At 47.1% G+C, this 13,563-nt stretch overlaps 1 protein-coding gene across 3 annotated transcripts in view; it reads left to right on the top strand.

Moving 5' to 3' along the window:
- The window catches only part of PNPLA8 (patatin like phospholipase domain containing 8), a 117,823-nt gene that overhangs the window by 10,699 nt on the left and 93,561 nt on the right, over window positions 1-13,563 (top strand). For all 3 annotated transcript variants that reach the window (XM_069764785.1, XM_069764784.1, XM_069764786.1), the window contains exon 2: window positions 12,335-13,398. In XM_069764785.1, coding sequence (XP_069620886.1) covers window positions 12,367-13,398 — 1,032 coding nt within the window. In that variant the 5' untranslated portion in view covers window positions 12,335-12,366. The remainder of the gene's footprint in view (window positions 1-12,334; window positions 13,399-13,563) is intronic.

Raw genomic sequence — 13,563 nt, 5'->3', positions numbered from 1 at the left:
ACTTTTCAACTTCAGCTTTTTTGCAGATGGTTCTATGTTTGCATCAAGAATTTGTTGAAATTTCATTAAAACCTTTCTTCCCTCTACCCGTGAAATGTTCCCTGTGCCTTTGGTTGCAGCACAAACCCAAATCATGTTTGATTCACTCCATTCTTATTGGTTGGTGAGATGGTCTTTTTTCTCTTCACCACGACAGCACCCACTAAGGGAGGTGATCCGCCCCTAGGAACAGGAAACCTACAGAGATAAAAGGGTGACCCCCTTCGCTCCCGTTTCAGTTGGTTTCCTGTTTCTAAGGGAACCTATGGAGAGAAGGTCGCAGGAGGATAACTGGGCTGTGATGTCGCCTGTGCGGTGTCTGTGGGAACGGCAGGGGCTTTAGCACCAGATGCAGCGTCAGGGGACTCCTGTGTTCAGCTCCCCCCTCAGCTGATGGACACCGTGAGGTCAGGGTCCGGGAAGGGCCGTCCTGGCTAACGTGGAGAGTGCGGTATGGCTGGATGGGCTGGTACTTGTCCAAGTCTGCGAGGGAGCCGGGTGTGAGTATCAGCAGAGCGGCGAGGCAGCGCTGTTTCCAGAAGTTTCCATGCGGGCGCATGCGCAGTGATTCAGAGCGCTCTACCCCGGAAGTGCTGTCTTTAGATTTCGGGGGTACCGGAGAGGTAGAAAAGCTGTGCGCCTGTACAGAGCGACCAGGCCGCACAGAGCGACCATGTCCCGTGACCCGGAAGTGATGGTAACACTTCCGGGTGATGAGGAAAAGAAGGGGCTGTCAACTTAAGAGGTGTAATTAGTAACACGCACCCAGTGAAGCTTGTCAATATGGTACCGATTGCGGAGGTGAAGGCACAGGCTGAGATGTGGAATGACTCGACTCTTTGCCTTTACCACTTTTATCTGTGAAACTGCTCTGTCCGGAGCGTCCACTGCCGCTTTTTCTGCTGCTGTTCTTCGACACCACTACTTCCTCCAGTGGGTGCATAACGGAGTCATTTGGGGACAACATCGCTGCACACCGGTAGGAATGTAGCCGATGCTTTTAGGCAGCAATGCCCCATTAGCGACGGAAACCTAAAAAAAAATTGTTTTCTATGTACCCATTCAGGCTAAAAAGACCAGAAAATCTAAGCATAAGGAATGTGCCCTATGTTCCCAGCCCCTTCCGGGTAGTTATACCAAAAGGCTATGCCAGATCTGCATTGGGTATACTCTGCAGGAGGAGTCCTCAGTAAAAACGGAGGAACCAAAGGGCAGAGGCCCAGCAGGGAACATACCTCCCCTAGGTCCAGATCATCTGCGGACAGTGGCGAGCTCGGCTCAGATTCCTCCCTAGAGATATTATCTTCTGAAGAGGAGGAACATAATTGCTTTCCGACTAACCGTATTAATAACCTTATCAGATCGGTTCGGAAAACTATGGGGTTGACTGATATCAATGACCCCAAAATGCCTCAGGAAATTATGTTTGCAGGTCTCTCTCAAGTGAAGAGGCGAGCTTTTCTGGTAATTCCGGCAGTCAAAGAGCTAGTGAAAAAAGAATGGGAGAAGCAAAGTCAGAGAGGGTTTCCTTCTCTTAACATCAATAACTCGTCGCTGCCCGCTGCTCCTCAGCGTCCCGTCTCTCTGCAGTAACTGTTCAGGCAGAGGGCGGCGCGCACACTAATACATCATCGCGCCCTCTGACCTGAACAGTCACTGCAGAGGACGCGGAAGATGAGGCAGTGGTGGAACGAGGAAAGGTGAATATTAAATACTCCCGACACTCCTGACGCGGTCCCTACATGTCCCGCGGTCTCCGGGCACGGCAGCTTCTTCCCCTGTTCAGCGGTCACTGGTATCGCTCATTACAGTAATGAACATGTGGCTTCACCCCTATGGCAGAGCAGATGGAGTGCTCTGCTTCCCGGGGCTTCAGGAAAATGGCCGCGCGTGCGCAGATGGAGAACGCGGCAGCCATTTTCCTGAAGCCGAGATCTAAATCTGCGAACTCGGCTTCAGGAAAATGGCCGCTGCGATCTCCATCTGCGCACGTGTGGCCTCCCGTGGCCATTTTCCTGAAGCCCCGGGAAGCAGAGCACTTCATCTGCGCACGCGCAGCCTCAGGAGGATGGCCGCCGCCACCAATAAAGCCATGATTCACCCGGCTCTGCTGCTTACCTTGGATCCCGGGCCGCTGCGTCACCTCACCTTTGGAAGGGACGCTGCTCACGCCATACCGCTCACTGTGCCTCATCATCCCTGCACCTCTGCCGCCGCCACAGCACTGCTGCAATCCCCCCTTGGACACCAGGCCGTGGCGTCGCCCACCTAAACAGGAAGGGGCCCTGCTCAGGTGCACGCCATATCGCCCACCGCAACACCGCACCTCTGCCGACACCATGCACTGCTGCTGGAGTCATAGCTTCAAGCGCCACCACACACAGTCGTATCCAAGACATGGGCTACAAGTGTCACATTCCTTGTCTCAAGCCACTCATGACCAATAGACATCGCCAGAAGCGTCTTACCTGGGTCAAGGAGAAAAATAACTGGACTGTTGCTCAGTAGTCCAAGGTGTTGTTTTCAGATGAAAGTAAATTTTGCATTTCATTTGGAAATCAAGTTCCCAGAGTCTGGAGGAAGAGTGGAGAGGCCACAATCCAAGCTGCTTGAGGTCTAGTGTGAAGTTTCCACAATCAGTGATGGTTTGGGAGCCATGTCATCTGCTGGTGTAGGTCCACTGTGTTTTATCAAGACCAAAGTCAGCGCAGCCGTCTACCAGGAAATTTTAGAGCACTTCATGCTTCCCTCTGCCGACAAAGGTTTTTGGATAATTTCATTCTCCAGCAGCACCTGTCCACACTGCCAAAAGTACCAATAATGGGTTTAAAAACAACAGTATCACTGTGCTTGATTGGCCAGCAAACTCACATGATCTTATTTCCATAGAGAATCTATGGGGTATTGTCAAGAGGAAGATGAGACACCAGACCCAACACTGCAGACGAGCTGAAGGCTCCTATCAAAGCAACCTGGGCTTCCATAACACCTCAGCAGTGCCACGGGCTGATCACCTCCATGCCACACCACATTGATGCAGTAATTGATGCAAAAGGAGCCCCGACCAAGTATTGCCTGAATTTTCTGAACATACATTCCAGTAGGCCAGTATTTTGGATTTTAAAATCATGTTTCAAGCTGGTGTTATAAAGTATTCTAATTTACTGAGATAATGAATTTTGGGTTTTCATTGGCTGTAAGCCATAATCATTAACATTAACAGAAATAAACACTTCAGTTAGATCACTCTGTTTGTAATGACTCTATATAATATACAAGTTTCACTTTTTGTATTGAAGAACTGAAATTAATTTTTTGATGATATTCTAATTGTGTGACTTGCCTTACAATTTACCATTGTGAAATGTACTTTGAATGAGGCCCATGCCTTCCTGAGCGCACTGACAGGTTCAGGGCACATGTGCTGCTGACCTCATCAGGCTTTCTGTGAGATCATAGAGGTGTGCCCCTCATACTGAGCTCTGATTGGTGGACACACCATAGGAACGTCTCTTCCCAGATCTGTAACATGACCGCACATAAACATGACTGTAAGTGACTACTATCTTGAGCCTTCCCATATCTGCAGCATACTTCTAGGAAAGTGAACAGGGTACAAGTGTTCTTCTCACTTCTTGTGCACAGCTTTTGTAATATGGTATCAGGACAATCAGTTCATTGGCATCTACAGTCATTTAATATTTTTTCAGTTGTCACATCTACATTCATCATAGAAATTTAATTTACAAATAAAAGGATCTAAAATGCATTAACAATCATCATATTATTCAGTGTTTCTCAGCTTTTCTACACCCCTAAATGGCTACAGAAGTGAATGCCGACCATACTGGTTGTCACCCAGCTTTCCTATAAAGACATAGAACATAGGGACCATTTACTCTACAGGATTATCATGAACAGATCCGAAGAACGCTCCTTTCCTGATAATTTGTCAGTGTAAACAGGCTGCTGATCACCCGACAAATGCGCACAATGCTTGTTTACTGGGTGACATGAGCTTCTGTGCTGCACAAAAGATCCTAGTTCTCGGCAGCACACTGACCTGTGTAAACAATGGCAGACTATGCTCACCGAATGATCTATGACAAATCATTTATTGTGTATTGTTAAGTGCGGTCTGCATGTATTTGTCAGGCTATTAATGACCGCAAATTGGTAAATATTCCTCTTTCAGCGGTCATTTAATGTTGCAAGTTGGCTGATGTAAACCGAAGAAACAATTTATAAACTGACTTAACAGGACAAATAAGGCTACTTTCACACTAGCGTTGTGTGACCTACGTCGCAATGCGTCGTTTTGGAGAAAAAACGCATCCTGCAAAGTTGCACGCAGGATGCGTTTTTTTTCCATAGACTAGCATTAGCCGACGCATTGCGCCGTATGGCCACACGTCACATCCGTCGTGCGACAGATGCGTCGTGTTTTGGCGGACCGTCTGCACAAAAAAAGTTGCATGAAACTTTTTTGTGCATCGTGTCCGCCATTTCCGCCCCCTCCTCCCCAGACCTTACAATGGGGCCGCGGATGCGTTGTAAAACTGCATCCGCTGTCCCCGTTGTTCATTGTTTTCACAGTTTGCGTCGGTACGTCGAGCCGACGCTAGTGTGAAAGTAGCCTAAGTGGCTTTTTATGTTTTGTTTGATATTTGTTTAAATTTATTGCCTTATGTGTTATACCATGGGTTTAGTATAATTAATGCCGCCAGATAATCCTCTTGCTATAAAAATGAAAGGGCTTGTGTCACATGACCAGGCTTTTTATAACTGCCCATGAACGCGCAGCAGTTGGGACCAGTTTCTGCACCACAGGTATTTGCAGGTTTACAAGTAAGTGTATTACCGGTGCCAGAACTCATAAAACTTGGTGTTTGATAAATACTTTATGTAGTTGGTATATTACCCATGGAAAGCAGAGGTTTTTTTTTCTATACAGCAAGCTAGTCAGGCACATAAGATAACTGTAATTCGCCCATCAGACCGCTATCTCTCCCAACTTTCTCCATGCTCAAGAGGGCTCCTCCAACCAAAAATGTGTTTTTTTTTCCTTCTTTAGTGCAGGTAGAGAGGAGAAATCCACTGCCAGAGTCTTATGGCAGCAGCTTTTCTTCCCTGAAAATAAAAGGATCTGCAGTTGAAATTCATAAACTTTATAATTAACTTCCCTGACCTCCTCTGTCAGGGGAGAAGACCCCAAACTCATTAGATAGTCATCTGGTTCCACAAAAATTGGCGGTTGAGGAGAACTTGCATCTGGTGTGTATAGGAACTATTGTAAGATTAAAAATGATAAACATTTCTTGTAACGTCCTCTTCAGCACTTACCCCAATCAGCTAAGGCAGGAGACCTTATTAAAGGGGTTTTATTCAGTCGCCATGACAGCACAACGAGAGAGGGGATCCGCCCTTCAGGGACAGGAAACCTCAGACATAAAAGGGCGGCACCTCACTCACCCGCCAGTTGGTTTCCTGTCCCTGACAGTGGAACCTCTTCAGACAGGCCCAGAGAAGAGGGTTGAAGATAGAAGCTATCCCACTCCTGACAGGCCGATGCAGGTAGCGGGGGTCCCCTACCTCGGCCTGATCAGGGGGATGGAAGCACCACACGGCAGGGGGACTGTCTGTGTAGGTGACAGCAGGAGGAAGCAGCCCTAAGCGGGGGGCTTGACTTCTGTGGTGCCGCTGTTCACCTGGTACGTGAGGCCCAATCGTGCGCATCTGCCGGAGCTCCTGGGGTCGGTCCGCCGCTGCTGCTGGGGTCTGCGGTGGCTAGGTGAGCGCTGCCGTCCTTGCTCGGCGCGTCTGCTCTCAGCGCCGCGTCCGCGTCCGGAAGGGGCGTGTCCTGATGACGCGGGTGCGGCGCGGGGCGATGACGCGGCCGAGCATGCGCGGTAGCGTCTTATCCTGGCTAATGGCGGCGCCCGGCGTCGCAGGGGGGGATTTTGGCCTCAGGGAGTCTGGCGCTCTACGGGCGCTAGCGGAGGCAGTACCAATTAGCGGTGCACCGAGGGATGTCCCTGCTGACCCCCCATCCGGGGGTGGTACCCAGGGGGATGGATTTAAACGCTGCACTGAGGCCTCAACATTGTTCCTGTCCTCCATCTTGGAATGGAGTCTCTGGAAGGAACACCGCAGCTGGGCGGTGAGCAGCAGCAGTTACCTGAACAACCTTTGAGCAGCTCCCAGCGGCGGTCTAGTGGCAGTAGTCGCGCTGGTAGAGCCAAAGAAACTCAGAAGTCAACTAAGTCCTCTGGCCGTAAGAAATCTCCGGCTAAGAAGGACCCCCCGATCACGGTACCATTCACTGCAGGGATGGGTAAGTGAGCTTCGTGAAAGTACATTTCTGATAGCTGTCCCTCCTTGTATTCCCTCTCTCCTTATTAGGGGAGGAAATCTGTGTCCAAATCCAAACATAGAGAGTGTGCCATCTGTACGGAACCTCTTCCGGATGGACATAAAAAGAAATTGTGCAGCATCTGCATTCAACAATTAATTGAGGACGAGACCCCTGACCTTACGTCTACTCTTAGGGATCTGGTTAGACAGGAGGTCAGAGATTCCATAAGGTCTCAGAAGACAGTTTCAAAAAAGAGGAAGGAGATATTATCCCCAGCCTCGGATGTGGATTCAGACACGGGTGGTGTGAGTTCGGATTCTCATCCGTCATCATCATCAGAGGACGTGGAATCTAGTCGAACCTGTCTATCACTGGACAGGGTTAACCGCTTAGTCAAAGCTGTCAATAGCACTATGGGCATTGAGGAGACCCAGGCGGAATGTTCCATCCAGGATATAATGTTTAAAGGCATAGATCGCAAATCCAGAAGAGTATTTCCCTGAGACCAGCGATTGCGGCCACCTGCACTGCCCGGTCGTTGATGGTATGGCTGGGTAATCTAGAAGACCAGCTCAAGGATAAGGTTCCTAGGAGCGAGATCCTATCATCTATGTCTATGATTCAGGATGCAGCAGCCTTCCTTGCGGATGCGTCAGCCGATTCTGTTAGGCTAGCGGCAAGGTCATCAGCACTGTCCAATGCGGCCCGTAGGGCTCTTTGGATAAAATGCTGGCCAGGAGACTTGCAGGCCAGATCAAAACTATGTGGCATCCCCTGTGAGGGGGTTCATTTGTTTGGCCCAGTGCTGGATGAGCTTCTAGAAAAAGCAGGTGACAGTAAGAAGCGATTCCCTCTCCTAGCAAGACCCTTCTATAGACGGGACTATAATAGAGGAGGGCCATATCGCCGAAGATCGGACAGGGATTCAAATAGAGAATCGACCAGATACAACTCTTACAGGGGAAGAGGTAGAGGTTACATGTTTAACTCTTCTAGAGACTCTAAAAAGCATCAATGACTGGCGGCCCAGGTGGGCGGTAGGCTTTTGGCCTTCTACCCAGCCTGGGTAAAAATCACCAATAGTCCATGGATACTCAGTATCATTAAAGAGGGGCTAAAGTTCCAATTCCACCATACCCCCCTGGAAAAATTCAAATTAACTCCTATCCGTTCTTCTCCCGCAGAACAGTTGGCGTTGGAGTCAGAGGTTCGAGATCTCCAAAAAAAGGGGGTTCTCGTTAAAGTACCTACGGAGGAACAAGGTACGGGGTTTTACTCCCCTTTATTCCTGGTAAAGAAGCCAGATGGATCTTATCGTACCATCATCAATCTGAAGGGCCTGAATGTATTCCTGCTGGTCCCATCCTTTAAAATGGAATCTGTGAAGTCGGCAATAAAGCTTCTTTTTCACAATTGCTTCATGGTTGTCTTAGATCTGAAAGACGCCTATTATCATGTCCCGATACATGCAACTCATCAGCGCTTTCTCAGGGTGGCGATTTCTCTTGCCGGCACAGTGGAGCACTTTCAATATCGGGCACTCCCCTTTGGTGTTGCAGTCGCACCTCGGGTGTTCACTAAGATTATGGTGGAGGTTATGGCACACCTTCATGAGCAAAATATACTAATAATTCCCTATCTGGATGATTTATTGATCGTTGGGCGCTCAGAGGTACACTGTAAAGAACAGTTGGGGAAAGTGATGGCGGCGTTACACAACTTAGGATGGATTATCAATCTCAAAAAGTCGCGTCTTCAGCCCTCAACATCACAGCAGTTCTTGGGTCTTACTGTGGATTCAGCTCAGCAGGAATGTCGCCTGCCAGACTCAAAAGTTGATACTATTCACCGGCTGGCCTCCAGGGCAATTAGTAATCCCGTAGTTTCCCTAAGAAGTGCTATGTCACTCTTAGGTTCACTTACTTCTTGTTTTCCGGCGGTGATGTGGGCACAGTTTCACTCCAGGGCTCTGCAATGGGATGTTCTGCATAATTTTCGGCGTCTGGGCGCTAACCTTGACAAAAAATTTTCCCTATCTGTAGAGGCCACGGGTTCACTAAGGTGGTGGACACACATCCCTAATCTGCGTAAAGGGGTACCTTGGACATATCATATATCACGGGTAATAACAACGGATGCTAGCCCCACGGGGTGGGGAGCACACTGGGAGGGCAATTGCATTCAGGGTCTGTGGTCCCATTCTGAGCGAGACACGTCCTCCAATCTGAAGGAATTGATGGCGGTGGAACGCGCCTTAGATAGGTTCCTTATACCTCTGCAGGGTAGACATGTTAGGATACTCTCTGACAACCAGGTGACCGTTGCTTATGTGAACCACCAAGGAGGTACACGGTCTAGGTCATTAATGAACGTTACAAATCATATCTTTCAGATGGCCGAAAATCACCTGCTCTCCCTTACGGCCCTTCATATAAAGGGAAATCTAAATACCATGGCCGATTACTTAAGCCGCAACGAGCTCAGACAAGGGGACTGGTCTCTAAAACCGGCTGTCTTCAATCAGATCGTGCGGTTGTGGGGATGTCCAGAGATAGATCTGTTTGCCAGTCGAGGAAACAAGAAACTCCATCAATTCTGTTCCCTAGACCCAAGGGACAACCCGTACGCAGTCGACGCTCTTCTGATCCCCTGGAATTTCAATCTCGCCTACGCTTTCCCTCCTCTGAATCTCATTCCTATGGTTCTGAGGAAAATTCGCGAAGACGGAGCCCGAGTGGTTTTAATAGCCCCATTCTGGCCCAGAAGGTCTTGGTTCCCATGGTTGAGAAGCATGTCCATTTCCCAACCATGGATCCTCCCAGAAATACCGGACCTCCTTTCCCAGGGTCCAGTCTTCCATCCACGAGTAACCAACTTGCACCTGACAGCGTGGAACTTGAGAGGTCACTTCTGAAAGGAAAGGGATTCTCCCAGAATCTTGTAAATACTCTACTTAAAAGTAGGAAAGCCTCCACGACTAGCATTTATGTTAGGGTAGGGAGGAAGTTCCTATCAAGTTCAGGAGCACAAATCGATCAAAAACCTGATATTGCTCAGATCCTAGAATTTTTACAGAAGGGCCTAGAGTTAGGCTTAGCCACCAGCACCCTTAGAGTTCAGGTTTCAGCTCTAGGGGCACTATATAATTCCAACATAGCCAGTAATCACTGGATAACAAGGTTTTTCAAAGCGGTCACCAGATCCAGGCCGGTTGTTAAACAGAGAATAGTTCCATGGGACCTAAATCTTGTGCTCTCAGCTCTAACACAAGCTCCGTTCGAGCCTATTGACTCTGTCCCGATCAAGATCCTGTCGGTCAAAACAGCCCTCTTAGTTGCTCTTACATCGGCAAGAAGGGTTAGTGATCTTCAGGCATTATCCAGGCAACGTCCATATATGCAATTTTTGGAAGATAGAGTGGTGATGAGGCCTGACCCTTTTTATCTTCCAAAGGTTGCCTCAAAATTTCATAGATCCCAGGAGGTGATCCTACCTTCATTTTGTCCTAATCCCTCTAACAATAAGGAGCAGAGATTTCATTGTTTGGACGTACGTAGGTGCCTTCTTAAATACATTTCAGTAACAGACACCTGGAAAAAAGACCACGCATTATTTTTATCCTACCAGGGGGTTAGGAAGGGACTTAGAGTATCAAAAAATACCCTAGCCAGATGGATTAGGGAGGCGATATCTCTTGCTTATACCGCAGGTGGCATGGAGATTCCAGAAGGTATAAAGGCTCACTCCACTCGTGCGGTAGCCACATCCTGGGCTGAGAGAGCAGAAGTATCGATTGAGGACATCTGTAAGGCGGCCACATGGTCTTCTCCATCCACCTTTCTTAGACACTATAGATTAGATCTAGGTGGCTCCTCCGACCTCACGTTTGGGAGAAGGGTGCTGGAAGCTATTATCCCTCCCTAGTCACCTTTTCACTTCTCTGAAAGTCTCTCGTTGTGCTGTCATGGCGACTGAATAAATACGTACGCTACTCACCTGGTAGCAGTGTTTTTTTCAGGAGCCATGACAGCACCCTTATATTCCCTACCCTCTTTGTTTATGGGTTCAACACTTCCTTTAGAAAATTCCTAAGTTTATTCACTGGGTGAATTGTACCATATATTAATATTGTTTATGTGCTACTAACCTAGAAGGTCCTTTCATACTCTGTAAACCAACTGGCGGGTGAGTGAGGTGCCGCCCTTTTATGTCTGAGGTTTCCTGTCCCTGAAGGGCGGATCCCCTCTCTCGTTGTGCTGTCATGGCTCCTGAAAAAACACTGCTACCAGGTGAGTAGCGTACGTATTTCCAGTCTGTGCACTGGCAGGATTCTCCGGTACCGGTGCTTTTGCATACTTCGGGCTGTATTCCAACTACCCGCGTCCAGCCCAGCTCAATTCGCTTGTATTAAGCCAGGCCACATACACGTCTTATGGTTCCGTGGCTGCCAGCACCTGGCCCCAAGGTGGGTGGGTACCTGATGTGGTTGTTATTTCAGGTATTTTACAGCATTCGGGTCCGAGACCTCTCTTGGAAATAAAGAAAATGAAAAAATACACTATTATAAATAAAGTGAAAAATATTTTTTCTTATTTTACATAGTATCGTCTTGTGTAGGGAGTAATTATTAGGTTTATTAAAACAGCTGCCGACATCGTAGTAAACAGAAAACCTATACTAAACACAATGGCACATAGGTCCCCGACGATAAGGAAAAGAAAAAGGTCCCAGGTCACAGGAAGGTCCCTAAAGGTCAAAAAAGGAAAGGAAACCTAATTATTAAGATGCATATAAAATACATTTTTTAACACCAAATCGATGCAACACAATTTATTAATAGACCCAAAATGTAAAATAGACAGTGTTGACCAACGTTTTGGCCTATCTTGACTTTCTCAAAGTATATCTGTACAAAGAGGCAGAACAAAATCAAAATTGAAAAATCATGTGACAAGTATAGACATGCTTGGGTCATACAACTGAAAGCTTTAGCTATTCATAATAAATATGGTCAAATATCAAAACATGTCAACGAGGTACTTAGAAGTATTATGAATATCAGAATAGACCTCAAAAGGACTGTATGCAAGTGTCAATATAGGTGAAAATCAGAAAGGTTCAGGAGTGATCTCGTAGGTCCCCGATGATGAGGAAAAGAAAAAGGTCCCAGGTCACAGGAAGGTCCCTAATGGTCAAAAAAGGAAGGGAAACCAAAATATTAAAATGCATATAAGAGACATTTTTTTGGGGTACACCAAATGAAGTGTGTGGGGGGGAGGAGAGCAAGACAAGGGGGAATAAACAAAATATGTAAGGAAACGATGAGAGCAAAGCGATATGCTGTAGTCTAAGTTCAGACAGTGAGGGCACAGCGATGGATCCTACTACCTGTTTTGAAGCAGTGGTTGAAGATTATTTGTTACTTCAGAGCACCTGTCTTACACCCATTTCTTTCATGTCCATATTTAAACACTTCAGCATTGCCAAATTACCAGTGGTGCTCTGCTTAGATCCAGAAAATCAATGTGAAGCATTGAGAAGAAAAGCGGCACTCACAAGTTATATTTCTTAAAAGTCCTTTAATCCATAAGATGGGACATCGTTGCAGTGCGCAGGGGGTGTGTGTGGGGGAAAAAGCAAGAGGCCGATGGATGTTTCACCTCGGTGACGCTTTTATGGGTACATACCCTGGACCGAGAGAACTCGTATGGACCCGTAGAAGTGTCGTGTAGGTGCGAAACGGCCGTTGTACTCTAGCTTTTTCTCCCGCATATATCCCCTGTTCACCACAATGGTGTTCCAGCTTCAGCTTTTCTCTTCGTTGCTTCACATTGAATTACTTCTACCAATACTGACCCACTGTACGTTTAATTGTTACACAGAATGCAGTCTTGTGACATTGACCTTGATGTTTTCAGCACTTTTTTTTTCATGTTTCAGATGGCATATGAGCAATTGTGGCAATAAAAGTAATGCCAGTGCTGTTGCTGCTGGATACGTATCTGTATTTCGTGGCGTCAAGGAGGAGGATCTGGAGGAGACCCGACTTAAGCTTTGTGTGCTCCTACTGCAGACACTTTACCAATTACTCAAACATCCACTGTAGTAACTTTTTCTCAAAGTTTCAACAACACAAACGTCCATACAGGAGAGCCGGAGAAAGAGACATTCTTCACACCAAGTCCCAAAGTCATTTCTACTCAGTAAGCTCAAAAGTCAGTACTACTACTTCAAAGGGAATTGCTATCGCAAAGGCGTCTATGTCACGGATTAAGAATACTTTGGATTCTGTCACTAAAGTTGTCTCAAGCACACATGGAGACTTACTTTCACGTATCGTCCGCCCAAAGCCAAATTCAGCCAATATTGGGAAAGAAGAAACTATCCAAATAAGGGAGGCGAGTGCAAGCCAGTCCGGCTCTGATAAAGGAGAGGTTCTAGACTCTGACCAGGACCTTCCGAATCAGTCCAAGAAATCAAGTAGTACAACCAAATCTACCTCGCAGGCGGCCCAAGCCAGTTCTCCCAAGCCAGTGGATGCGTTAGAAGAAGGTACAGAGCACAGGAACGGGGTGTTCCATGCCAGTTATATTACCACTAACTTTGGGGAAACCTATAACTTCTTGTCTCATCATATAAACTCATACTTTGCTAACGAAACAAAGATGGAGAAAAATAACATTACCCAAATTGATCAAGACCGCACTATTGATCTAAGCAGTGACAAGGAAAAAGATTTGGCCCCCGAAACTGAAGACGGCTCAAGTTCTGCAAAGAAAAGCATTTCAAATTTCCTAACAAATCAGTCCAGTAACGTCCATGCTTTTGTAGGTAATTATCTTGGTGGTCTCGTGCCTAAGTTCAAGCCTGAAATGAAACCGGCCTTAGAGGAAAAGGCCAAAGAACTAGAAAGTGGTGAAGCCACGAATAAAAGGGAGCAAGAAATAAGTAGAGATAAAGGCGTGGATGAAAAAGCCAAGCGATTGTCTCTTCAGAGGGAAAAGGTAGGTTAGCGTGTCTGTCTCCATAACTTCCGAAGAAATGAATAGGAGGAAAAGAAATGGCTCCGCTCGCTGTTTGTGGTTCAGAATACAACCAGCATTTTTACAGCTTTCTTCTTGCTTTCTAAGCCATTGCCTTATCAAGTCAAGCAGTAGTTTGTATTGAGG

The sequence above is a fragment of the Ranitomeya imitator genome, chromosome 4 (genome assembly GCF_032444005.1).
Source record: "Ranitomeya imitator isolate aRanImi1 chromosome 4, aRanImi1.pri, whole genome shotgun sequence".
Taxonomy (NCBI): Eukaryota; Metazoa; Chordata; class Amphibia; order Anura; family Dendrobatidae; genus Ranitomeya; species Ranitomeya imitator.
The sequence above is the reverse complement of the archived record's forward strand: the minus strand, read 5'-3'. Positions and strand labels throughout refer to the sequence as shown.